The sequence below is a fragment of the Marmota flaviventris genome, chromosome 8, assembly GCF_047511675.1.
Source record: "Marmota flaviventris isolate mMarFla1 chromosome 8, mMarFla1.hap1, whole genome shotgun sequence".
Lineage (NCBI taxonomy): Eukaryota > Metazoa > Chordata > Mammalia > Rodentia > Sciuridae > Marmota > Marmota flaviventris.
The window spans coordinates 128,043,443-128,071,019 of NC_092505.1; the positions used below are offsets into that span (position 1 = coordinate 128,043,443).

At 49.5% G+C, this 27,577-nt stretch overlaps 1 protein-coding gene across 1 annotated transcript in view; it reads left to right on the forward strand.

The window, feature by feature from the left end:
- The window catches only part of Slco2a1 (solute carrier organic anion transporter family member 2A1), an 83,581-nt gene extending 56,801 nt beyond the window's left edge, over nucleotides 1–26,780 (forward strand). Inside the window, exons 4-14 of the mRNA XM_027934062.2 lie at nucleotides 7,965–8,192; nucleotides 8,865–8,963; nucleotides 11,113–11,249; nucleotides 12,803–12,881; nucleotides 13,254–13,418; nucleotides 14,033–14,222; nucleotides 15,859–16,024; nucleotides 17,925–18,088; nucleotides 21,474–21,538; nucleotides 23,959–24,082; nucleotides 24,781–26,780. Of these exons, the coding sequence (XP_027789863.1) occupies nucleotides 7,965–8,192; nucleotides 8,865–8,963; nucleotides 11,113–11,249; nucleotides 12,803–12,881; nucleotides 13,254–13,418; nucleotides 14,033–14,222; nucleotides 15,859–16,024; nucleotides 17,925–18,088; nucleotides 21,474–21,538; nucleotides 23,959–24,082; nucleotides 24,781–24,901 (1,538 nt within the window). The 3' untranslated portion in view covers nucleotides 24,902–26,780. The remainder of the gene's footprint in view (nucleotides 1–7,964; nucleotides 8,193–8,864; nucleotides 8,964–11,112; nucleotides 11,250–12,802; nucleotides 12,882–13,253; nucleotides 13,419–14,032; nucleotides 14,223–15,858; nucleotides 16,025–17,924; nucleotides 18,089–21,473; nucleotides 21,539–23,958; nucleotides 24,083–24,780) is intronic.
- Nucleotides 26,781–27,577: the final 797 nt, after the last annotated feature.

Genomic DNA, 27,577 nt, shown 5'->3' on the forward strand with positions numbered 1-27,577 from the left:
AGTGTTTTGCCTCCTGGACAACTTCATTAGGTTAAACTCGATGGGGATTTTTGTGGCCTTGGTGTACCACACAACGTGCCACGTGAAGACTTCGTAAGACAGTCAACATTTTTATGATATTTGATGATCGTTAAACATCCCACATGCAATGCTTTCGCCAGTCAAGTCAGCAACAATGTGCTAATAAATGTGAATTTAGTAAAATAATGAGAGTCAGCATAATCACGAACTGGCATTCTTAAAAGGAACACTTAATTCTCTGGCCCCCGTGTTGACCTAGGGGAGTTTCTCCTGTCCCCATTCCCCTACAATAGCCTGACCTTGTGCATCTTACGGCCACTGCACGGCCCACCCCTCCCACCTCCCACTAGCATGGGGGAGCTCCCCTCCTTCCATGTGGAGCCTTGAAAACTGGCCTTGATCCCTCCATGTCTTCCCCACACTGTGCCTTCAGGATCTTCACCCTTCTGGGGTGTTCCCTAGAATACCCTTCATTCCGGGCATTCCCAGAATGCACCAGCTCTCAGGAGCAGCCACGCCTCACCCTGGCTGTATTTGCCCACCAACCATCATGAACTTCACTCTGAGTCATGGAGTATGCTACGCCCACCTTGAGGCCCCTCTGTGTGCCTCCCCCTTCCTCCTCGGTGCCCCATTTTTCTCAGTTCAGAGGCCCCCCCTGCTCTAGGAATTTTTCACAAACCTGGGTTTGACATCTCTCCCATCTGTTCCCGGGCACTCTGTCTCAACATATGCCAGGTAATATTTTTTTTTTTTCCAATTGTGGTGAAATATACACGACATGAAATGGACAATTTAACCACTTTAAGCATGGAGTTCAGTGGCATTAAGTACGTTCTCATTGTCAAGCAACTATCACCGTTTTTTCCCGGTCTAAACCTCACTGCTCATGAAACACTACCTCTTTGTTCCCTTTGCCCCCGGCCCCCCCCCCCCCCACCGCCCTGGTGACCATTCCACTTTCTGTTGCTATGAATTTGACCACTTTAGATACCTCGTATCGATGTAGTCATACCGTGTTGTCTTTTTGCATGTGGCTTATGTCACTTATCCTAGTGTCCTTGTGGCCCACCCATACTGTAGCGTGTGTCAGAATTCTCTTCCTCTTTAGGTTGAATGATATTCCATTGTACGGACCACATTTTGTTTATCCATTCATCCCTCGATGGAAATTTAGGTTATCTCTACATTTTGATTCTCATAAAAAATGGTGCTATAAAGACGAGAGTACAAATATCTCTTCAAATCTGCTTTCAGGGATCTTGGGTATATCCAGAAGTTGAGCTACTGGATAGTTTTTGGAGGAACTAGCATTCTGTTTTCCACAGTGGCTGTACCATTTTACATTCCCACCAGTGGTGCACAAGTTTCTGTGCATCCTTGCCCACATTTCTTGCTTTCTGTTTGTTTGTTTGTTTCATAATAGTTATCCTGTCAGATACGAAGTGATCTCATTGTGGTTTGGGTTGCTCAAGCAATTCTGTGATTGTTTTGTTTCCCACATTTTTATTGGTACATTATAATTACCCATAATGGTGGGATTCATTGTTAGATACTGGTTCATGCACCTGATACAACAATATGATTTGGTCAGTATCATTCCCCACCCCCTTGGGCCCTGTCTCTTTCTACTTTACTCATCTGCTGCCTTCTGTTTTCATGAGCTCTACCCCCAAACACACATACACACACACACCTTTCTTTTCCTTTTTTCTCTCTCTAGCTTCCAAATATGAAGGAAAACAGGACCCTTTCTGAGTTTGGCTTACTTCACTTAACATAATGTTCTTCGGATCCATTCATTTTTCTACAAATGACATAATTTCATTTTTCTTTTTGACTGGATAAAAACTCCATTGTGTATGTATACCACATTTTCTTTATCTATTCATCTACTGATGGACACCTAGGCTGGTTCCATATTTTGCCTATAATTGTGATTTGTGCTGCTATAAACATGGATCTGTGCATATTGTAATAGTATTCTGACCAATTCTTTAGGATAAATACTGAGGAGTAGTATAGCTGGGTCATTTGGTGGTTCCATTCCTAGTCTTTTAAGGAACCTCCATACTGATTTCCATGGTGATTGTACTAATTTCCAATCCCATCAACAGTGTTTTTCTCCACATCCTCTCCAGCATTTATTGTTGTCATTCTAACTGGAATGAGATGAAATCTCAGTGTAGTTTTGATTTGCATTTTTCTAATTCCTAAAGATATTGAACATTTTTTAATATGTGTGTGGTCATTTGTATATTTGTATTTATTCACTTGCCCATTTAGTAATTGGGTTCCTTTTGGGGGGGGTGTTTTTTGAGTTCTTTATAGATTCTGATATTAATCCTCTACCAGAAAAGTAGTTAGCAAAGATTTTTCCCCCATTCTATAGGTTCTTTCTTCACAGTCTTGTTTCCTTGGCTGTGCAGAAGCTCTTTAATTTGATGTCATCCATTTTTTTAACTCTTGGCATTATTTCCTGAACTTTAGCGGTCCTATTGAGAAAGTCATTGCCAGTGCCCAAAAGCTGGAGTGTTGACCCTATGTTTTCTTCTAGGAGTTGCATAGTTTCTGGTCTAATTCTGAGGTCACTTGTCCATTTTTAGTTGATTTTTGTGCAGACTGAGGTTCTAGCCTCATTTTTCTACATATAGATGACCAGTTGTTAAAAAGGGTGTCTTTTCTCCAATGTATGTTATTGGTGATTTGTCAAAGATCAGATGATTGTCTCTATGTGGGCTTGTCTCTGTGTCTTCTATTCTGTACCTTTGATCTATGAATCCGTTTTTTTATGCAGTTTTTGTTACTAAAGCTCCACAGTATAATTTGAAGTCAAGATTTGATGCCTCCAGCATTGCTTTTTTGGCTTAAAATTTCTTTGGCTATTCTGGGTCTTTTATTCTTCCAGATGAATTTTAGGACTATTTTTTCTATTTTTATGAAGAATTTCATTTGTATTTTGATGGGGATTTCATTGACTCTGTATATTGCTTTTGGTAATATGGCTATTTTACCAATATTAATTCTGCCTATGAATATGGGAAGTCTTTCCATTTTCTTGTGTTTTCAATTTCTTTCTTCATTATAGAGGTCTTCATCTCCTTGGTTAGGTATTTTTTTTTTTTTAGGATATTGTAAATAGGATTGTTTTCCTGATTTCTTTCTCAGTAGATTCATTACTGATGTATAGGAAAGCTATTGATTTTTGTTTGTTGATTTTGTAACCTGCTACTTTGCAGAATTTGTTTATTAGCTCTAGGAGTGTTCTGGTGGAGCTTTTTGGATCTTCTAAGCGTAGGATCATATCATCTGCCAACAGTGATAATTTGATTTTTTTTTTCTTTTCTAATTTTGTCCCATGTTGTTTTTTTAAGATCTGCCTACCATAATAGACTGAAATGTTTTTGTACAAAAAGTGCCTGGGCCTCTCCATCACCTTCATATCTCCCACTCAAGCAGAAGGTCCACCCAGTCACTATTGGAAAAAATTACTGAATGACTGAAAAATGAATGGATATTGGTCCAGGTGTTTTTTCAGGACTCAGCACTCCCCCTTTATGCCTGCGAAGCAGGCATCATCCATATTGCAGCTGAGGGGACAGGTGCTTGAACCTAGGCACAGTCTTTCTTTCAGTGGCTGAGCTGGGATTCGGAGCCAATTCTTTGAACCCCTCTCTCAGTATTATCATTCGTATTAGTCACTTTTTCATCTCTGTTGGCCAAACTACACAACTTAGAGAAGAAAAAGTTTATTTTGAGCTCACGGTTCCAGGGGTTCAGTCCATAATTGGCAGACTCCGGTGCTGTGAGCCTGAGATGAGGCAGGACACCATGGCACAAGGGTGTGGTGGAAAAAACTGCTTAGCTTATGTCAGCTGGAAAGCAGAGAGAGAAAGAGGAGCCAAGGAACTAGATATAATCTCCAAAGGCACACCCCCAGTGACTTGCTGCTTCCAGCCATGCTCCACCTGCACTAGTTATCAACCACCTAGTCCATTCAAATTAGGATTCACTGATTAGGTTATAGCTCTCACAAATCAACCACTTCACCTCCTACAGTAACACAGGAGATTTGGGGGACACCCATAACATTATTTGACCTTAAACTATTCTTGAATACAATTTAGATCTGGTCCTGACACCCCATTAGCCTCTGAGGCAACACGCCACAGAGAGCTATTGTCACACCAAGGGTGGCTCAGCCAAACACACTTTCAATTGACAACAGCCTGAGGTTTTAGGGAACTCTGATTTTGCTCATTTCCTCATATAAAATATACCTGAAAAGTTTTTTTAATATTTGGAAATAAATACTCATTTAAAAACTTGGCAGCAGCCCATTTATTTATAGACCCAAAGTATATATGCTGGCTCTTTAGAATTCATTGATTTGGTCAAAGCTGGTGCAGGGGAGTGAGCAGAGGAGTGTTCATGCCAGCTGATTTGAGTGACATGCAGCTGTGTTGGGCCATTTGGCTACGCTGGGTCAGGTGGGTTTGTGTTAAATACCTGAGCCCTTCCCAGGCCGGGCAGCCTGCTCGGTCCTCAGTCCTGCCTATGCACATTTGGTGTTGAAAAGGGCATAGAAGCCATGGTACTTGCCATTCATTGTAAGGACTAGCACAGCCTGTGGTAAGGAATAACCCCTCACCTTGGGCCAGCAGCCTAGGGGTGCCTGTGATGCACTGAGGACAGCCCAGGAGTGTGAACCTCCTCTGCCCATCTGGCTCAACAGCAACCTCCCCCATTCTGCTGTGCTTGGCCTCTCCCTAGAACCTTCTAAGGCCTTTCAAAGTCAAAATTGCTGGCCTATGAAGTCACAGATTCAAGACCAGAACCCACATCCTAGGCTCCTAGTACAGTCCTTCCAACATCTGTTGGCCTTGCTTGCCCACAACCATTAGGACTTCCCCCTGGGGACCTGCCAGCACCATTCCCAGATCTGGGTGTTGGATACCAGTCAGTGTTGGTGGAAGGATTCCTGAGTGGGGTGGGGGTGGATCAGACAGCCCCTGGAGCTCTATCTCAGCAGAAGCACTTTATAATCATGTGCTTCTAGACTAAAGTGACTGTCCTGAGGATGGGAACCTTGCAGCATTGCTGAGCCACCCCAGCCTTCCTTCAGAGGTGCAGATGCAGACACCAGGCCTTCTTACTGACTGGCAATTTCAACTTCATATGCCCAGGCCTCTTTCTGGAACCATAGCCTTCTAGGTCTTAATGGTCCCTTATGCAATCCCTTTATAGAGCTACCTTATGGTCTCTACTCCAAGGGAAACTAAGGCTCAGAGAGGTTTAGAAATTTGCTGAAGATTACCTAGCTACCTAAGTATAATCAATTTCTTAACTCCCTATGCTGTGTATTTATTGTATCTCATTGCCAAATTTCTTCCTGCCAACAGCCAACCCCCTTCTAGGACACCTCTGCCTGAGAGGAAGTAGGTATAAGGTTCCAGGTACTTTCAGAGGTCAAAAACCTCTTATGTTTGAATGTGACCAGGGAATGAGGACTTCTCCCCAAGCCTTTTGCTCCCATCCCTGAAATATGTGTGCTCCGTCTTCAAAGCTACCTTTCAGACTTGGTTTCAGTTTGGACTTTGAGTCAGATACCTGCAGAATCAAATTCCAACTCTGCCCCAAACCAGCCACCTTAGGTAGGTCAAGAACATCTGTGAGCAGGAGACAATGTATATCACAGACTGAGGACAGTGTCTGGCTCAGCCTGTCCAGGGAGGTTTAAAAATCCTGGTGCTGGAACTTGAGTCTCTACAGTAAAGTCTGTACCAGGGGAGAAAGGCTCACCCTCCCCCAGGGAAGAGGAGGTGACAAGTGGGGAGGATGGGTGCAGAAAGTCAGCCCACACCTGTGCAGGCCTAGGGCCAACATCAGGAAGAAGCGCAATGAAAATGACCCAAGAAATGAGGGAGCCATTGTTAAATTTGGAACATGTTCATTTATGAAAACCTTTTTAAATTTAAAGTGTGTGTGTGTGTGTGTGTGTGCGTGTGCATGCTTGATTTAAAAATCATCATGTGTTTATTGAAGAAAAATGAGAAAATAAACTGAGGCAGACCAAACAGATGGATTTATCTCATCACATAGAAGAGAGCTCATGGTCTTCCAAAGGTTTTGACTCCATATTCAGGTAGTGCACACAAGTTTTATAAGTTAGGGATCATATTCTTCTTCAAACTACTACTAGTTAGTTTGGGGGCTTAACCTGATATTGTAGTGTCTTTCCAAGTTAATAAGCTATATCCTATCTCTGGGTCTACGAGGCTGTCTATTATTTCATCCTGGAGTTAGACCACTGCTTGAATTCTTCATTGGAAAGTGGGATAATGGGAATGCAATGGAGGAGGAAGGTACAGAGGAACACTATCCGATGTCTGGGGACTGGCATCTTGCCAGGGTGCTCAGTTTCCTGCCCACGGATGGTACAGGGTCTAGATGATCTTGACCAAAACAGAAGGCCTGCTCAGCTTTGCTTTTCCTGGGACTGCCCTCAATGCCCTATCGGAGCCCCCCGGGTCAGCAATTTTCAAGCAAGTCTCATCTCATATACCAGGGTAGAGACAGGCAGTGGTGGGGCCACGCTGGATGAGGCATATGTGGGAGAGGAGAAGGAGGGAAGACCCCCACAGTCCCAGTCACAATATCCGGGACAGCCCTGAGCTGAGGAGAATCCAGTATGGAAGCAGATCTAGTCCATGGCCCTCACTTATCTTCTCCATGGGACTTTGAAGCCCTCCCAGATCTGGGCTACACCCATTCTGGGAGTGCTGCAAATGAAGACCAAGCTGAATCCCATTAGTGTTATTCAGATCCATGATGTCAGTGATTTCCATTGGCCAGAAGAGGGCAGGAATTAAAGGGGTCTTGTAGAAAGGAGCCCCTCAAAACTCTCAAGGACTTGGGGATACAATATTGATTGCTTAGTATGGGCCCAATTAAGAACAGAGGCATAAACTGGGCTCAATTATACACTCCTGTAATCCCAGGGGCTCGGGAGGCTGATACAGGAGAACTGTGAGTTCAAAACCAGTCTCAGCAATGGCAAGGTGCTAAGCAACTCAGTGAGACCCTGTCTCTGAATAAAATACAAAATAGGGCTGGGGGTGTGGCTCAGTGGTTGAGTGCCCCTGAGTTCAACCCCGGTACCTCCCACACCTCCCAAAAAAGAACAGAGGCATAGAAGCACTGCCCAGCTTGGCCAGATCCATAGTCACAGGAACTATAGTACCCACAGGCCACACGGAGGCCCTCCCACAAGGACCCCAAGTGCAGCCTAGCTCCTTTGGTGCAGCCTCAGCTTCCCCTTCTATGATACAAGAAATTGCACTAGAAGGTCTCACAGTCCCTTTAGCTTACAAAGGTCTGTGGTTTTGGGGTTCTGCCTAGGTATGGCAAGGTCACTTAATGTCTTTGGCAGTAGGTCCTCCAGTATGACCTGAAGCTGGGCTCATTAAGGAGTGAAAGCTCTAGAGGTCATGACCCAGGCGGGACACAATCAAGGCTGAAGGGGACCCTGTCTTCTGTGGGACAGAATGACCTCTGTCCTGGTGAAGAGAATGTTGGGGACCCAGATCTGCAGGCCAACAAGCTAGAGCTTTGATCATGGGTTCCCCTTTTCCAGGTGGGTGACCCTTTGGGTACTGACCATGCTCAGCTGTTCATCACCACCCCGGGAGGAAGCATGGACACCATGAGAAGCAGCTCCCTCTTCCTCCTGGAATGGGCCCCACATTCTACCTTTCTCTCACCTTTGTCTCTAGAGTCCCTTCTGCCAGCTAAACAGAAAGAGTGATTCTTGGGAGCCATGTTCTCTCTGCCAGCACAGCCTCTGGCCCTGGTTTGGTTCTTCCCCAACGTCATGGGAGAAAGGCCAGGATTAGAGGTCAGCTGGTGGATCCAGTTGTGGTGACCAGAGCTTCTCCTTACAGGGAACAGCAGCAGCTTCCAACATGATCTCTGTCAGAAGCACTGGCAGGACCTGCCCCCTACTAAGTGCCAAAGCACCATGCAGGACACTCGGAAGGAGACCAGCAGCATGTGGAGCCTGATGGTGATGGCCCAGCTGCTGGCCGGCATCGGGACGGTGCCCATTCAGCCTTTTGGGATCTCCTATGTGGATGACTTTGCAGAACCCAACAACTCACCCCTGTATATCTGTGAGTCCTGGGCTTGAAGAGGGCTGTGGGGAGGATCAGGCCTGGCTGGAGCACTTGCCAAGGTCCTGGGACTGAAATGAGGTCTGACTTTGGCCAGAACACAGCAAATGAGTGCAGACTATCGATCCTGAATCAACAGCAGCTTTATCACTGTCCAGTCCTCCAGGCATAGTCCAGGCACATGTGTCCTCTGAGCTATCCACTTAGAGGCAGGTTGACCTCAAACAAGCACATAGAAAACAGATAGCAAGTGACCCTCTGCATGCCCAGATCCTTCCCTTGGAGCAAGCCACAGTGAGCTCCTGGAGACCCATAACCCAGACCAGACACACCACACCCACAGGCTCCAGACCCCTCAAGCTCCTGCCAGGGTGACCAGCACTGTCACCTGCAGGGAGTGCCCCCCATCAACACACACAGGCTGTCATTTTTAAAATGCTAAGACCATTTTCCTTCCTGGACAGCAGGTCTCTGGCAGTTGGCTGGAGGAGAAACCCATTTGGTTCTGTGTGTCTTGGCATCTCGAGTGGTCTATCAGTGGGAGATAGTGTGGGCTTGTTAGGTCCAGAGGACAGATGGTGACATCTCAGGTATCCCCCTGGGCTTGGAAGCCTAGGGCTGCCAAACCCTCTGAGCCCCCCTCAAACTATTTTCCTTTGCTTCCATTTCCAGCCATCTTGTTTGCCATAGCTGTATTTGGACCGGCTTTCGGGTACCTGCTGGGCTCTGTCATGCTGCAGATCTTTGTGGACTACGGCAGGGTTGACACAGGTAAGCATGTGCAGAAGACACCCATCCTCATTACCTGTTCCATGGAGCATCCCATCACCCTCCCATCAATCAGGGAAGGGAATGAGGCTTCACCTCAGTTGCTCATGGCCACCTCACACTCCACTCCCCCACTCCTGAAGTCCCTCTGACAGCCAGGAGCAGAGCCTGTTCCTGTGCTCACCAGGGCCCCTGCCAGATCTTGTGGGTAACGAGCTGCCAAAGCAAACACACTTTTTGCACTCAAGTAGGAAACCTTGAACCCCAAGGCAGGACCCCACCTGTTATCACCTCACCTGCCCATCTTGGTGGTGGCATGAAAAAGACTTCTCGGGTTGTTTGATTTTCAGAAGTTGCTTTATTGCTTAAAAGCAAAATATTTGATAAGAACTCTGTTGAAGGAAAAAAGAAACATTGCCCAAGATATTCTTATGATAATGACACACATCCAGAAGAACGTGACATGGTGTTTTACCAATGGGCACTAGTTTTGTGTCTCATCCTGTTTCCACCTGTTCCTAGCTGAGTGATCTTAGGCAAATAACTCCACCTTGCTGTGCTTACGTTTATTCATCTGTAAAATTGGGCCAATAATAGTAGTAGAGTTCTTGTAAAGATTAGAGTGAGTCTGATAGATATTAAGAGATCAGCAGGTGTGAGCTTGCGTTTTTCAAAAAAAAAAAATGGTATAGACTAAGTCACAGATATCTTAAATGAGAAAGTAAAGTCCAAAGACATGAACACCAGGACTCAGGAAGCCAGCCTCAGTATGCGTCCAGCCAGGGATTCTTGCCTTTGTGGGCATACTCTACCCCAATGAGCCTTCTGCAAGACAGGGAAGGGTGGAAGAGAGATGGGCAAAGTGCTTTCCAAGTTCAAAGGCAAGAGAGCTCCTGCATGAGACAACTGGGGAGGGCTTTCTAGGGAGATGATGTCTGCATGGAGCCATGGTGGGTGGGTGGGACATTTGCACAGTAGTCACGAGAAGGAAGGCCTTCCCAGGTGGATGAAACCCCCCCATCAGAGCCAAGAGGGTGGAAAGAGTAGGGAGTGCAAGGTGGGGGGTGGTATGGGAAGTTCCCACTCGCCGAAGGTACTGGGAGGTAGGACCGAGTCAGACCCGCAGGAAGGACACCCCCCGCAACATCAGTGCCCATTCACCCAGGGCAAGGCCTGTCCATCTCAGAGAGAACTGGGCAGGTGCTAAACACACCCGTGCTGCCAGAGCCTAGATGACTATCCGTAGGGGCTGTCAGACCACAGTGTCATCTGCCTGTACATCAAGAGGAAGTGGCGAACCAAGGGGAGTTTTGTGCCTCTGGATCGAGCCATCTGTGCCCTTTGCTGGCCCTTCCTGAGCTGATTGATACTTGGCTGTCCAAAGAAACCAGCAACTGAGCTCCCTGCGTACCCAGATCAGTGCCCAGGAATGCTTGTCGTCGTGTGACTGTGAGCCATTCTGCCACCTTCTCCTTCAGAAACACAACGGCAGACTTCTAGATGTGGAGAACTGCAGGAGGAGCTTCTCCCTTGGGGGCCAGGCCAGCCACGCTGTTGATGGCTGCTTCCTCTAGCTCCTAAGCATTATGGGGCCTCCTTTATTTAGGGAGTAATAAAGCTGGGGTGTGGTAGAGTTCAGTGGTTAAGATTAAGATGGCTCATGGTTAAGGTTTGTACACCTTGGTCACCAGGAAGACTTAGGTTTGAAATTGACCCATGAGATGATACTCACTGACTTTAACCTTGGACGAGGGACTCAACCTCTCAAACTCCAGTTTTCTGATAGGTTAGAGGTGAATGGATGTAACTCCTACTTCATAGACACCCCCAGATGAGCTGGGAATAAAACAGCTGGGAATAAAATCCAGTGAGGGGAAGGGACTGCTCCCTTCAGCCTGGGGCTTTTCTGCTGTTGAGCTTCATGTGCAGTGTCCTCGGTTGGTTCTTTGGCAAGAGCAGAATGACCTGGAAAGGAAATCTCCAGACCCAGGTTCTGGCTCTGTCTCCAGGCTTGTCCTGTGAGGAAAAAAGTTAAAAATAATAAAAAGGAAAAACAAAAACCAAAAAAAACCCTGAATAGAGTTTCTTTGTCCAGTAAGGTGAGCTTCTGCGTTTATTCAACAAACACCTGTATTCTTTGGTTTCTCTTCAGCTGCAGTTAACTTGAGCCCAGGTGACCCTCGATGGATTGGAGCCTGGTGGCTGGGCCTGCTCATTTCTTCAGGCTTCTTGGTTCTTACCTCTTTCCCCTTCTTTTTCTTTCCTCGAACAATGTCCAGAGGAAAAGAGGTAAGTTGTTGGAGGCCACAGCTCTACCAATAGGAGTTTAAGAAAGAGATGCAGGTGTGGAAAAAGAAAAAAGAGCTGAGAAGCAGCAGCGGGCTAAGCAAATTCTGGGTGAAACGGGAAGAAGTTCAATGACGTAGAGCATCTTAGGGGCTTTGAGGGGTGAAGGGACTGGTGGACGTCTAGCCTCGTCATTCATGTTCCTTTACCATATTGGCATCTCAAAAATCATGAGAGTTCCAAGGTCTGGAAAACACTGAGTTCACTTAAACTGGTGACCATCTATGCATCTGCTGGTCAGATGTGCTGGGGACAGAAATCCAGGGAGGGTGAGAACAGAGGACAGGGAAGAGAAGACTGGGGGGAGGACGTGAGGCTGAGGGCCCAAAACTTGTTCTGAACTTGTCTGGGCACTTCAGTGACTGGGTGACCACTTGAGTGGCAATGTGGCAGCTAGACTGAGGCTGGGGAGGCAGGATGGAATGAAATCTGGAGATGTGAAGAGGCACAGGTGAGAGAGGGAGAATGCACTGAGGATCAGGTGGTGGCGGTCAGGGCGCTGGGACAAGGGCTAAGCTAGACGTTCCTTGAGGGGTCCTGAGAAGGACTCGGCAGAGATCTGGTTGGAGAAGAAGAAGACTGTGTTTGTGCCCAGATTTTGAGCCAGATATGGAGCTCCATGTTTGGCAATGAGGCGTGTGAGATCTGGGCCCAGCTGTGGGAAGAGGGGCAGGGGAAGAGGACCTTGGCTTGGACTGGGGAAGAATTCCTGAGGTTGGCAGCATGTCCTGGTGGATTGGGGGTCAGACAGATCTGAGTTTGAGCACAACTCTGCTGCTTATAAACTGGCCAGTTGATCTTGGGCAAGTTGCTTTGTACCAAAGCTTCCTCTTCGTTAAAATACTCAAGATAATTAGACTACCTACCTGGGAAGGAAGTGGTGAGGAGCCAGACATTGCAGTGGATGGGAGCATCTGTCACCTTTAGGACCCTAATAGTGACAGCACTCAGGGGCCTGGCATCTGTGCAGTGGTTTGGAACTGGGGCCTCGGGCGGGGCTGCTGCATTCAGAAGAGGCAAGTTCACGGAGCTGGGTTCCCAGAAGATGCAGGCAAAGTGCAAGGACAGAGCCAGAGCCTGGAGCAGGACTGCCCTGTGGGCCCAGGAGGAAGCAGGGACCCCAAAGAGGAGACCGAGACGGAGATCTGAAAACAGGGGACATTCTAGATCCCTGTGTCCTACAAGCTGGCAGCCCCTGAAATCTGAGCATAGGGGAGAAGTGTAGCCATGACATATAGACAAGGGCTGGGATCCAGGAAGACACCTTTGGCATCGGTCATGGGAAAGTTAGACATGAAATAATGTGGCCATAGGTATCAGGAGAGACCTTGGCGCAGATGCACTGCGGTCAAGGCCCCAGGCTCTCTGAAGCACAGGTGGTGTTTGCTTCAGGGGCACATGCTCTGATACTTTCTCAGACACACACCAGCCTTGAGCCACTGAGACCAGGGGCTCTGTGAAGGGCCATTAATGCTCACCCCTTTTGCTGCCTCCAGAGGTCTCCTGCCATAGTCGATGAGGCGAGGAAGTTGGAAGAAGCCAGGTCCAGAGGCTCCCTCATGGATTTCATTAAACGTAACTGACAACCCCCGCTGCCCTGGGTGGGCTGGCTCTGGGTGGTTGTGGGGGAGGTGGTCAGGTGTGTTGTCAGGGACATTAAAAGCAGGTGGTCTGTAGGCAGAGGCAGTTTGTACTGCACTGTGAAGTCTGACCCCCGCGTCCTGTCCCTCCTCCCTGCATGTGGAGGTGGCAGTCGTGGGAGGAGACAGTTTTCCGTGTTAATCCCAGATTTCTTTTAGACACAGCCTGGCTTTAGCCCTAGAGCATGTCCTGTGGGAGCCCCCGTGGCTGTGTGGCCCTAGACTGGTCCTGCACTCTTGGTTCCTCAGAGCAGGATGGTTGGCTGGTCTCGAGGTCGCCTGGGCCCTGACAACAGTCTGCTTGCAGGGTTCCCCCGCATCTTCATGAGGCTCCTGATGAACCCACTCTTCATGCTCGTGGTCCTGGCCCAGTGCACCTTCTCCTCCGTCATCGCCGGACTTTCCACGTTCCTCAACAAGTTCCTGGAGAAGCAGTATGGCGCTTCCGCGGCCTATGCCAACTTTCTCATTGGTTAGTCCAGAGCGGGCTGCAGGCCTGGGGCCGCTCCGGCTGAGGGAGAGACCAGACCGGACACAGACAGGAGACAGGAGGACTTGCCCAGGAGAGAGCATTTTAAGGACATTTTTCCTGGTTGGCAATCTAGAATGTTCTTGGCAGGTTTCTGGGACTCTCATTATTCCAGTCAGGAGTGGGTGGAGGCTGGGGGCTGCCTTCCTCCCTGTTCAGGGGCTGGAAGTCTGACAGCCTCCCAGCTGACATCATCAGGGACAGCAGAGAGAGAGAGAGAGAGAGAGAGAGAGAGAGAGAAGATGGACTTGGCAGTGGAGGCAGATACGGCGCCTCCTGGTTTTTTTTCCTTCACAGGTAGTGAAAGGTGCTTAATAAATGCACATCCCTTGGGTTGCAAAAGTGGCACTTTATTTTTGGCACAGGCAGGATAATGCTTTAGTGAAGATAACTCTCTAGATATGCCTGGCAAACAAGAAGTGCTTAATTAATGTCAGCAATTACTATGGTAATTTAACATGTCCAGTGTTTCATCCTGAAGCCATGCTCCCTTCCTGGGGGTCCAGCTCAGAGCTCCCAGGCCCAGCACACAGACCAGCTCTGTCTCTCCCCTGCAGGTGCCGTAAACCTCCCCGCGGCCGCCTTAGGGATGCTGTTTGGAGGGATCCTCATGAAGCGTTTTGTTTTCTCTCTGCAAACCATCCCCCGTGTGGCTGCCACCATCATCACCATCTCGATGATCCTCTGTGCCCCTCTCTTCTTCATGGGATGCTCCACCCCCACTGTGGCCGAGGTCTACCCCCCTAGGTAAGGGGAATAAAGTGTGCAGAGATATCCTTTGCTGAAGCCAAGGCCTGAATCTGACTGTCGTAGGGCTTCTTTTCTGCTCCCTCTCCTGTCCTCTCTCCTGTTCACTTTTGATTTGATCTCTCACACGGGAACTTAGAAAATCAGGCCATAAATACACGTTCCGCTATGAGACATGATCAAAGGGTCCTAGTGGGCCACCAGCAGTCAGGGTTAGGGTTCTGCTTTTTAAGAAGCGCCCAAAACTAATTAGTTTGGTTTCAGGACCAACCTGAGCCCCAGGAACCAGGAAGTAAGCTATCTTTAGCATCAGAATTACAGAGTCTCATTGAACAGCTGAAGAAAGATAAGAGGAGATTTGAAAAGATCTGGAGAAGAACGATAAAAGAGATGGCACACTTGAAAACTCAGGACAGGTGAGGAGGAGGGCAGGAGAGGCATATCTGTCAGTTTTTGTAAAGCAATATGGGTCATAGTTTGGAGTCTGGCTTCATGTTCGGGAGGGGCTTTAGAGCCCCGGGAGAGGCAGGATGCTAGGCAAGGAGAGTGTCTGTTTTGTCCTACGCCACCTGGCCTTTTCTTCTGGATTTTGCAAGATTTGAAGATGCTAAACCTTTCAGCTGCGGTGTTTCCACTTTCCCTTTGAAATTACCTCTTGTCTTTGGTAGGGGAAGGAGAGCCCCATAAGGGATGGGAGGGTGGCTCTGGGTGTGCAATGAAGTTCTTTTCTGCAGGCTGACGGTGGGTGGAGAGAAGCCCAGAAACCTTTGAGCCCCTTGGGGATTTTCACTGGAAGGTTAGCCCATGGCTTTGCCATCAGACTGGCCTGAAAGCCACTCATGGTGCCCTTTCCTAGTTGGGGGAAGTTACTTATCTCAGCTTCAGTTTCTTCATCCGTCATCAAAGGTGAGCCGTTAATGGTAGATTGACTGTCATGACTACATGAAAAGCACCCGGGCACTGCGCCCGGCACTTGAGAGATGCCTCCTAAACTGTAACTATCATTAGTATTATTATTTTAATGAAGCTCTGGACTGCAGTTTTTCCACCCTCCCCAAAGAAGATCATGAATACCAGACCCGAGTCAGGACGGGAACATAAGATCAGACTGTGAGAGCCCCCTGATTGGAGTTCAGGGGATGCAGAGACCTGAGCAATGCCCAGGTTGACCCAGAGAACAGGCAGCCGACAAGAGCCCAAGTTACCTCCAAGGGTCCCAGTCACTGCCGTCAGCCCGAATCCAGCTGGAAGAGGAAGAGAGCAAAAGCTACCTGCGATGTTCCTCTTACAGCTGCTGTTTCTCTCCTCCGAGTCTTAGCTCCTTGGTTATTTTGACTCCTACTGTAGGGGGTTTGCTGACCAGACCTCTCCAACTGTGTAATTGTGGGTTTGGGCTCCAAATGTCAGAAGAAATGGAGATGTCGTGACCCCTCCAACAGTGGCAGATTCACTTTTGGCTCCCATAGGTATAATTCAGATCCCAGGGTGGCACTGACCCAAGACAAACAGAGACGCACAGGCACACTAAGCAGGCCAGGAACTCACATTGGGCTGGAGTGTAGAGTTGTTCTTTTCTTTTTTTTTTTTCCCTTTGGTCTTTCTTTGTTTGATTCCTCGTTTCCTGTTTTGCTGGCAGCACATCAAGTTCTATACGTCCGCAGCCTCTGGCCTGCCGCAGGGACTGCTCGTGCCCGGATTCCATCTTCCATCCTGTCTGCGGAGACAATGGGATTGAATACATCTCTCCTTGCCATGCCGGCTGCAGCGGCATCAACATGAGCTCTGTAGGCTCCAAGCAAGTGGTAAGGACAGCTGGGGTCCCCAGGGACAGGCACAGCCCCCACAGGATCTTAGGGCTCAATGTGCTCCCATGCAGACCCATCCCGGGCTCTGGGACTCATTGTCAGCCTCCTAGCCTCTCTGGGCCCTGCCAGCCCTCTCTCCTCCTCCCCTGTCCTAGAGGTCATGACCAGATGCCGACAACCTAAAAGTCAGCTAGAGATAGACCCAGGTCCAACAAGGTCACTCAGCACTGTCGCTCCGGGCCTTTCAGGATCAGCTAATAGCAAACCAACTTAAGTCATTTGTGTCATTATTCAACAAATAGTGGACTCTGGGCACGGCCACAGGTACTGAAGACAAGGTCCCTGCCCTCCTGGACTTTGCATCTGTTCCATAAAGACACAAGAGAGTTTTAGACAATAACTCATGCCGAGGAGAGACTTAGTGGGTCAGAGGGTGCCTGGGGACTTCCCTAAGAAGGTGGCATTGGTTAAAACTGAGTAGGCAGCAAAAGAGAACCTATGAAAACCTGGGAATCATGGGAGCATTGCAGGTAGGGGGAACAGCAGGTGCAAAATGGCCCCAGGCGTGAATGCACTGGACAGGCTGGGCAGTTAGGGGCAGAGAAAGGGCAGGGGAGTGTCATGCCCCGCTGGGCCAGGGAGCAGGAAGAGCCAGAGTTGGGCAGGTCAGGCTTAGCACTTAGATGTTCTTTCTCTTAAGAGCAATGGAAGTCTCCACTGTTACAAAAGGATTCCTAAGGAAAGGAGTGGGCCTGCTTCCTTTAGCCTCTGTGGAGGGCATGGGCCTGGCAGGCCCCCGCTTACCATCCTCTGGGGGGACAGAGTTAGGCTGCTTCCCAGCTGTCTCGATGGGCAAAGGAACATGGTTCTTAGATATAGGGAGGACAAGGGGCTTGGACAAGATGCTCCCTCACCTGCCTTCAACTTGGAGGAGTCTGCAGTGGCTTTTGTGGTTTCCTTATCTTTATTTACTTACCTCTGACTCATCTACTTCCAGAAATAATCTTGAAAAGTTTCCAATAACAGCATAAGTACAATCAAGATAAAAAAAAAAATCCATTCGCATAGTATCAAGGGGAAAAATAGCAAATTAAAAGGGGGGGAAAAACCCTATATTTTAAAAATATACTAAAGGAAAATATTGGGAAGTATAAAGGAAAAAGTCATACGTTTTAAAAAATATTACAACATGATATATAACATATTTCTGAGCTTCCTAGGAGCCAAGGTAAAGAGGGTACATCATTTCCGCTGTGCGGCGGGGAAAGCATACCAGTTCGTTAGTTCCAATAGTGGCCCCTTAACTGCTGTAACACAAGGTCAGGGGTTGGGCCATCAGCCACTGCAGGAAGGAAGGTGAAGACCATCAGACAAGTAGTGGCCACCAAAGTTGAGTTGTGTAACACGATTGAGCCCTATAGACTTGCAGACTTGGGACGAGGACCTCTTCTAGAGTCCTTTATGGGCAGAGAGAATTCCTAGCAGGCAGGAAGCTTCTGCAAAGGCCTAAGAGATGCAGAGCTCAGGCGATTCCGTGTGTTCCCACTCCCCTGCTGCTGATACCTTCCCCTGCGGTAAACACACAAAGCCTGGTGGTGGATCTTGGGCATCTGAATGTGAGTGTAACTGTGGGAGGCCAGCCCACACTCAGATGCTGGCTTTGCTGAAGATGGCTCCTGTGGCCCAGACATCCAGAGAAGCGGAACTCCCTGGGGCACCTTGGAACCTTACTTGGTCTCCTCTTCAGCTTCCAAATCCAGTTCAACCTCTTCCCTGGAGGGTAGAGGGGTTCAAACCAGAGGGGCTCTCTGGCAAGAGCTGGTGCGGATGTTTGAAGTGCGCGGAGATGAGATCGTGACGGTAACTCTCCCCGCTGTGTCCTCCCTTGCCCTTCAAGATCTATTTGAACTGCAGCTGCGTGACGGGGGGATCTGCTTCAGCAAAGACGGGGTCGTGCCCCATCCCCTGCGCCCACTTCCTGCTCCCGACCATCTTCCTCATCTCCTTTGTGGCCCTGATAGCCTGCGTCTCCCACAACCCCCTCTACATGATGGTTCTGCGGTGAGTGGTGCTTTCTGGGGCCCAGAGCTTGGTTTCTGTCTTTCCACATCTCTCTTTCCTTTACACCCTGTCACCTACTTCTCATCTCTCTTTCCTTTGATGCCCCACAGAGTCCTTTGAATGATGATGTGCAAGGTATTCCTGTGATAGGGGGGAATAATACTCGTGGCAGTGATGGAAGGTTCTCTGCTGGACTCTCTGTGGCATGACCTTGTTCAGTCCCATGGCACCCATCTGAGGCAGGCCCTCTTAGTGCCTCCATCAATCACTGGCCCGGGGTGGCAGAGCTGGTGAATGGTTGAGTCTCAAGGGGGAGCCAGGCTGCCTGGCTTCCTGTGGTGGAAATGACTGTAGGTTCACTTATTTTAAAATCCTAAAAGCACTGAGAGAAAGGAAAATGATTCAGTTGGAGGCACAAAATCGAAGCAGGAACTAAGGAAAGTTCCAGAGACAGAGTGAGGGCTGTTGAGAAAATCCCAGCATGCTAGGAGCTAGGACCTTGACTTCAGATCAGAAGGGAAAGGCTGGCCAAGGTGGGAGGGGGAGAAGGGGTGTCCATCAAAACGGCCTTCAGGTGCCTCTGAGGGTTATACAGTGAATGCCTATTCCTTCGCTCACTCCACCCAAGTTCACTGCCCCACCCCCTGCCCACTTCACAGGGTACCCTCCCTCCTGTCCTCTCTCACCCACCTTGAAAGCCGAGAGGAAGGAACACAGGATTTGGACTCTCAGTGCCAGGGTCAAAGTCCCTATGCTGCCACATACCAGCTGAGTGCCCTTGGCTATTGTCTAATCTCACTGAATCTCAGCTTCCTCATTTATGAAATGGGGATAATGACATTGACCTCAAAGGGTTAGTGTCAGAATTCTATGGTCAGTTGCTTTGTAAACATCGGATTTTCTATACATTGGTCAATTATCACTATGAAGCAAATTGCAATAATTACTATGAACAGCTAGGTACCCAGGACCTCTTTCCCCCCAGAAGACTGGGAGATAAGGACAGAGCAAAGCAGCTACTTGTCAAGATCTGAGATTTTTACCCTGTTTTCAAATTAGCCAATTGAGTTAGCTTGCAGCCAACAAGCTCCTAGCATGGTTGCTATTTTGAAGATGCTGACAGAAGATCGGAATCTCCTGGATCAGAGACAAAGGACTTCCATACAATACAGAAGGCAGTATGACCCTGGTGTTCTGTCAGTTATCCTTGTCCCCCACATCCTGAGGGGGAGGGGGTGACAGGGAAAGGCTCAGGTGGATGCTTTCCCTCTAGTGGGTTTCTACCACAGCTGAGGAATGCGAAGCTTGGGAGAGCCAGCCCTGACACCGTGAGCAGTGAGACAGTTTCTTTTTTGGTCTAGAGTCTCACTCATGCCCCAAGTTTGCTCACTGCAATCACAGCCCTGAGAAATGGCCCAGCATCAGAGCAGCCAGGACCACGCATGCTCAGCAAAACTCACCAAGGACATGCAGGGATGCTCAGAGCCCATGTTGCTTCCACCAACGCCACTCTCACCCTCTTCTCTACTGCTCCCCATCCTGTGCTCCAAGCACTGATGCCTTCATCTAAGGCACCTCAGTAGGAGTCCCTTCTAGCACTCTGGGTCAGATGGACCCTAGTAGATTCTCCGACCCTGGGATAAATCTACACGAGGCCCTGAGGAGGAGAGAGACGGGGTAAGGAAATCTCACAAGTTCAAGGGAGAGAGGACAATCCCCATCAAATCATCACCCTGAGGACTTCTTCCCCACACCTCAGGGAATGGGGAAGTCATGGAGAACAGAGCGTTATTTCAACCCCAAGATGAGCTTTTCTAGAAAAATCTCTCCTTTCCAAGCCTGGTCAGGGTCTAGGGTAAAACTAGACAGGAGATCTGAGGATCCCCTGATGGTTTAAAAATAAATCCCCCCCGGGAAGGAAGACAGAATGGACGCTACTTACTGTCAGGAAGGTGAGACTTAAGGTGACCACAGGTGCCCCGAGCATTATTTCTCTTAGTCCTAGCCCCCAGCCAGGCATGTGAAAAGAGGCTGGGGGGAAATGTGGAAGGAAAGAGTGGTCAGAAAGCCAGCACTGATTCAGGGCCAGATGGGGCAGGAGTAAGAGGGGGGACATCAGGATCTCAATCAAAAGTCAACCTGGGGTTCCCAAGTCTCATAAGTTAAGAATCTGAGAGAGTCTGGCCAGGGTAGGGACAAAGATCAAGAGGGTGCCTCTCTTATGGACTGGGCCATTTAGGGCTCTATAGGATAAAGGGAGCATAAATTAGATCAGGGTTTGAGGTATTTTCCATTGAGGGGATCCCCAATGGTGCCTCTTTCTCCTGCCTATACCCCAATAAGTATCCCCTCCCTGGGCCATCCCTCCAGGGGTCTGGAATGAGGTCCCTTTCCCTTTGCTAGGAGAACGTTGGTAGTGGGATCAAAACAAACTGTAGAGGGATGTGGGATTCCTTGCAGATTCCCTTCCTCACTATGTCCTCAGCCCTCCATGCTTTTCTCCCAACAAGCACCCTCCAGGAGTGTGCACTGACCGCATAGAGAACCCAAGCCGTCGACAGGTGCCTCAGAGGCCAGGTCCTGCTCCTCTCTGCTCCATCCCCCCACTGGGATGGCAGGGCCACCCACCCTCTTTCTGAACCTCCTTCAGCCAAATGCACTTTCCCTCTGGAAGGAGTCAGGTGGGAACAGGGCTAGCTATCTAATTTGCAGGACCTAGTGCAAGTGAAAATGTAATTTAAGGACAGCCACAGCCGACCATTAGAACAAGCAGGGGCCTCTCTGAGGGTGGAGCACTCCTGTGCTGCAGTGCAGGCCACACGCCCACAAAGCTGGCCTGGGGTAAAGAATTCTTTCAGTTGTGCACAGTAGCCAACAGCCCAGGGGCCCCAATTATACCAGGGCTGTCTTTTCCTGGTATCAGACACTCTCTGGGAGTTGTTCAGACCTGCTGCCGTAAAATCCTCCGCCACCAATTCTTCCCTCCTAGTCTCTCCTGCTCCCATTCTCTTAAAGCGGGCATCCCTGAAAATCACCTAGACCAGCGATTCTCAGATGTGAGCTTGCATTGGAATCTCTTGGAGGATTTGTGAAAGCACAGATCTCTCTCCCCTTCCCCCAAGTCTCTGTCTCTTCTGGGCATATCCATACACTAGCCCTGGAGCCAAAGAACCTGCATTTCTAACAAGTGCTGATCTAGGGATATGCTCTGAGAACCACCAGTATAACAGCAGGACACTCAGCCCAGGTGAATCCAGTTGGCCAGATGCCTTCTCGGGCCACATGAGGGCAGCTTTGGACCCACTCTGAGGACAATTGCGCCTCTGACCGGGGCATGGTGCGGCCCCGAATCTTTGCACTACTAATCTCCTGTCTGCCTTTTCAGTGTGGTGAACCAGGAAGAAAAGTCATTTGCCATCGGGGTACAGTTCTTGCTGATGCGCTTGCTGGGTGAGTATCTTAGAGCCCCCTTTCTGAGTAGTGGACCTGGGCTGTGGGCTTTCAGGGGTTATGGGGAGTGGGGAAGGATTGGGGGTAGCCCATCTCATCTCCAGTGCACACAGAAACTGTGCATAATTAACAGCAGATGGCCAAACCCCACATGGACGTTCCCCTGATTGCTTGAGGTTAGGAAAGATTCCATCCATGGCATGAATTCCAAACCAAATTATATAAGAAAAAGGAAAAATGGACACAGCTGAGAATACCTCCTGGAGAGTTAACAGCAGGTATTTTTAAACCTTTCTCCAAGAATTTGTCGTAGGAACAAAAACCTTACATTCCTGCCCTTCATCAAACAGCAGCTGAACCCAGCCCTGGCTTTCTTCCCATTTTAAAAAGTCCCTCCTCCTACTTCTGTTCAGCCAATGTTTCTTCTGTGCGGGGTCTTTTGCCTGTGAACCCTGCCTGTCCAACAGCCCCAGAGCCCCCTGGAGGAATCCAGCTGTGTACAGGTGATCAACAGTGCCCTACAGGGAGGGCAAGCTGCCCACAGGGAGCGGGGGTACTCAACTCTCCCCGAGTGAGATTCTTTCCTGGACTGCTCACACTGGGCTGCCCCTTTTTGACACATCCATGCACTAGATTAACACAAGGCACACAAGTGGGACCCTGGAGATACAGGTAAATAGAAGGAAAGGGACTGAGGGTCCCTTCAACTGAGGATGTATCTATTAAGGACCCGGTGGGTGGAAACTGCAGGGGGGAACGTGGAGATTCCAAAGAGGGAGACTTCATTGCTATCAAGGTGTGACACTGTGCAGTCCCCTCTGCATGTTAGCCCTGGGGGCCAGGTCCAGACCTCACCCTGCAGTGGCCGCCACTGGGCATTGGCCGTGTCCTTTTTGGGGTGGGCTGAGCAGGAGCCTTTGCAGGAATCCAGCCCAGCTGGAGATACTGATGAGAAATGAACCAGCTTTTTCAGTGGGATTTCTTGACCTCATGTCTCATACCACTGGTTCCTCTTGTCCTTGTGGAGTCCCTCCAGGCCCTGTGACCTGTATTATAAAGACACAAGACACAGGGTGCCCTGTCCTCCTGGCCAAGCTCTATGGTCTCTGCTGGGAGGGAGACCTTGATTCCTTCCAGCCAACCAGCTGCTGGGACGGGCTCCTATGAGCCCTGCCCTGATTCTTTCAGTGACCTTTAAAATCGCTTCTCTTGCTGGGTACAGTGATCTATGCCTATAATCCCAGTGATTACAGAGGCTGAGGCAGGAAGATGGCAAATTTTGAGGTCAGCCTGGGCAACTTAGTGAGATGGTATCTCAAAATTTAAAAAATGAATAAAAAGGACTGGGGACATGGCTCAATGGTCGAGCCCCTCTGGATTCAATCTCCGGTATACCACCAAGCAAGAAAAGAAAAATGACCACTCTCTCCCACTGCTCAAAGCCTTTGCTGCTTTAGTTTTTCCATCTGAGCTCAGAAAACTCGATACAGAGCCATGGTTAGCAAACCCAGACCAGGAGAGATTCCATTCATCGCTGGAGAATATAGTTCCACTCTGGGATAGACCAAAAGACTCCCTACTTGTAAACTGCAGTAGGTTTATAATTACCCACTGGGATTTGTTTGAACATTTTTTCGGGATTTCATTTCTATTTAGGAAAGGATCGCTGGAGGTCAATCTTTGGGGGCAGATTCTCTCTCCCTGTTTCCCTGGAGACTGGGTAGTGAGCAGGTTCTAATTAGAGAGATCACTTCTAGAAGTTTCCCACTCATGGGTGGGGCCCCAAGTACATACCACCTCTTTCTTTCCCCTCCCAGGCCAGTGGCTGCTTGCATTTGACCTAATGGTACAGAGTGGGGGTGGGGTGAGGGTGGGCATCCAAAATGCAGCTGCTGGGGACGTGGTGTGGCAGGTCTTCCAGGGACCCTGTCTGACCCAATAGGACAATGTAAAGTCATGGAGAAAGAACATGGGATTTGAACCTTGGTAAACAGGGATTCAAGAGTCCAGTCCTGAGCCCCTTTGGTCCTGGAACAGTGAACTGACCAAGCTCACCTTCCCTTATTTCATGAGACTATGTGAGGACCTGGGGAGTCCACGTCTTTACCTAGGGCCAACCTCGGGCATGAGAACTATGTTGTATGTCTGAGCTGGCATCAAGGTGACCCTATGATTCATTCTGCCCAGAAAGGATGGCCTGGGTTCCTTTTATCTCCTAAGCCTTCTGGTGAAAGAGAAATTCAGGCTTCGCTGATAGCTATTCTGCTTTTCAAAGCCACTGTGGTCCCCATGGGTGGGGCAGGCAGAGCTGTTCACCTGTGTGAACCTTGAAGTGGGCTTAGCGCCCCACCCTGCTGGCACCTCTGCTTGTGGCTCCACCTGACCTGGGCTCTCTGAACTCTCCTCCCCGCTGCTGCCAGCCTGGCTGCCGTCTCCAGCCCTCTATGGCCTCACCATTGACTACTCCTGCATCCGGTGGAACTACCAGTGCTCAGGGAGGCGAGGGGCCTGTGTCTACTATGACAATGACGCTCTCCGGGACAGGTGAGGGCCCTGCCTGCGTGTGCATCCAGAAGGCTAGGCAAAGAGCGAAGAATGGTCATTGGTCTGGCGACTGTGCTGGAGGCTTGTCAGGCTTCTGAGGGGCCACTCTGTAGGTCCTGCCATGGAAAGGGAGCAGGGTCACTGTGACAGGCATTTCAGGGCCTGTAGGGAGCTGTGGAAACCATAGTCCCCTAGTATGCTGACCCCACAGGCCCTTGAGGGGTAAGGAGGGGCAGGTAGTAATAGAAAGAAGTTGGTTAAAGGGAGAGACTGTGGCTATGGAAAGGGAGAGAAACTCCTAGCAGAGATCCGGGGTGGTGGGTTCCAATAAGCCCAGCCCAGCTACAGTGTGGTCAGCTACCTTACCTGGAAACTCTGTGAGAGGGGCAGAGCAAAAGGCAGTGAGAAGATGCCCTCTCCTTTTGACTGCTGGGAGGAGGACTCCCTGGGATTGGCTGGCATGGCAGTGTCACCCTCTGGGGGCTCCAGTGGACTGAGGATCACTGGAGTCCCATATCTACTCCCTTCCTACCTCCTGGGAGGTGTATGTCCTTTCAGATCAAAAGAATAAGGAAAGTGATGCCCCTGTCCCCGCGGCCCTGGGTGGTACTGACACATTCCCTGAGCCACTGTGAGAATGATGCTCCTTTTCTGGGTGGCCCTCTCCCTCACTACTCCTGTCTCCTCCTGTCCCACAGCTACCTGGGCCTGCAGGTGGGCTACAAGGCGCTGGGCACGCTGCTGCTCTTCTTCATCAGCTGGAGGGTAAAGAAGAACAGGGAGTACAATGTGCAGGAGAAGGCTGCGGGCCTTGTCTGACCTTCGGCCCGGACCACCGCCCTCTTCCAGAGTGGACCCTGCCTCCTCCACCCCTACCTGCCTTTACTAATGTTAACATATCTTTGCCTTTTTGTTTTTTAAATAAGAAAGAAAACACCAGCCACTATTTGCCTTCCCTGTCTCCTCCTCCCAAAGCCTCTCCCATGGCTTCTAAGAGCTGACATATATATCTGGGCTGGGTAGGATCACCAGGTAGGCACAGAGATGGAGGATCCATTCTCCCCCTGGTTCCCTGGAAGGAGCCCCCACATGCCCAGGTTCTCCTTAGCAATGGGTCCTCCAACAAGGATGCCCACTTAGGCAGTCCCTGCCCCTCACCAGCCCTGAGGGTGGGGTGTGCCTAAGCAGTCTGACTCTCCTCTGACTGCCCACACCCCACAGAGAAGCAGAACGGAAGGAAGGAGAGAGTGGCTGAGTTATTAATAACCCGAGTTAGGCTAGGGGAGGGAGAAGCTATAACCTCCTCCACATTTGTATTCAGCATATTATAGAACCAGAAGGGGCTGGCTCCCTTTATCCTCACTTCCTGCCACGGAGGCCATTTTGGAGGCTGCCATGTTGGGAAGCACAATCCCTCTCCAGTGCCTGCACTCTGGCACCAGAGCAGGCAGAAGATGCTTTGAGGATGGGTCCTCCCAATGCTGCTCACATTGAACCCTTTGTGTCCCTGGACCTGCATGTGTTTATCTCTGTCTTTCTGGGGTTACATTTCAAGCAAAGAAAGTCACACAAGCTGAAGGCCCGAAATGTCATGGTCTCAATCTCAGAGTGGGGACGAGATTCCCCTCATCTCAGAGTAACAGGAAGGCCCTCCCTACACTTGCCTGGGAGGAGAAGAAGTGATTTCACATGGACTTCCCCATCTGGACTTCAGCCCGTGGCCGAGGAGTGGAGAGAGACACTCTGAGATGGCAGCAGAGTGGAAGTCAACTGTCACCCCACCTGAACGGCAAGCTGCAGGCACAAAACCAAAGCAGACAAGGTTGACTTTCCTTGTTTCAGACCTGCTTATAATCCTCCACATCCTCTCAGCCTCTTCTCACTAACTCCAGAGGAGCGAGCGCCCTCTGTGGGCCTGGGCTGGGAGATGCTGCTGCTACGTGATGGAGGTCAGAGGTAGAGGCCAACGGAGGAGGCCTTCATCGGTTACTCTATTTATTGGAGACCGACGTTGTGCTGGGCAGTGCCAGTACATGGTTCTCCAGGGAGCTTCCCTCAGATCTTACCTCACCTCCCTCCATGTACACCAGGACCCCCTCCCTGAGTGTGTGCTTCATGGGCAGTGTGGACAATGCATGTAGGGGACACACATGCTTGTCAAGAACAGCAAGGACCTAAGATCAGTAAGAAGGATACTGACCTGACCATTGGTGCCATCCACGGCCCCTCCAGACTGACTCTGCACCTTGTCCTTTGTGTGACGGAGACCTGGCTCACTGTGTCCCCTGGAGCAGCTGGGCATTGGTCATTGCCATGCATGACCTTTGGTGCTGCTCCTCTTGGAAGACCCCCCCCTTCCAGCAGGATAGTGGAGGCCACCTTTGGAAAGGTCTCATGTCAGCAGTTTGTGTCAGTGGCCCAACTGCTGTGAGACTCAAGTCTTCTGGGAGCCACTATAACAGACAGCCCTCTTTCCAATGCCACCAGCCTTATTTCCACAGATCTCACTCAGGAAAGGAGGCTCCAGGCAACCTCAGGGGCCGGTTTCAGCATTTGCAATGATTCTGCTTGGGAAAACGGTTTCCTCCAACTAACCCTGGTCTTTCTCGCTACAATTTAACCAAATTCCCAAGGTGCTGCCTTCACCTGAGCTCATGAACAATGAATGTCAACCTTCAGGTTCTAGAAGATCGGTTGCCCTCCTAATCCTTTATTCTATTATATTGCTATGAATATATTATAATTTTACTAGTGATGTAACTTGGTCATGAATTTGTGCTGTCACATACATCTATCCGAGAACAGACAGAACCTGCACCTTCTAGACAGAGGAAGTATCCATGCCTGGGCCCTCTGAACCCATGGCCAGTGGCATTGAAGGTCCTGCTGTTCTCAACCTGTCAGTTGGTCCTGAGCAGGTACCAGTGAAGTTCTGCAGAAAGCTGTTAAAGGTCCGTGGTACCAGGCCCTGGAGAGGCCTAACCTGCCCTTGAGTTTAGACCCAGAAGTGGGGTTGGACATGAACAGCTATGTCTGTGACACAGGACAGAATTAATATTATAATCACAACTGATCACTTCCTATTGCCCAGCAAATCTTTCCTCTCAAATGCTAGCAGAAAATATAATGGTATCACTTTCATTTTACTCCTAGACCAAAACTTAACAAATGTGGGTCCTGAACACCCTCCACACAGCCTGAGAGACTATTTCTGTGGTTCTCTGGGGGACCCATCAATGGCACTTTCACTGGCCTCTCTCACAAGGCCAACGTGGGTGGTCCTCAAACCCCGTGTCTGGGATCACCAGTGCATCTGAGTCTTGTCCACTGAAAAACGTATAGTCGGATAGGCCTTTGGTAAATTTAAATATGTGTGAAGGATGACAGGGTGAAGGGACACCAGGGAGTCCCATTTCCTAGATGGCTGCAACTAGGAACAAGCAGGCCTAAAAAAGAGCTCACATTTAGATCAGGCTCCTGTCAGTCCTGAGAGAG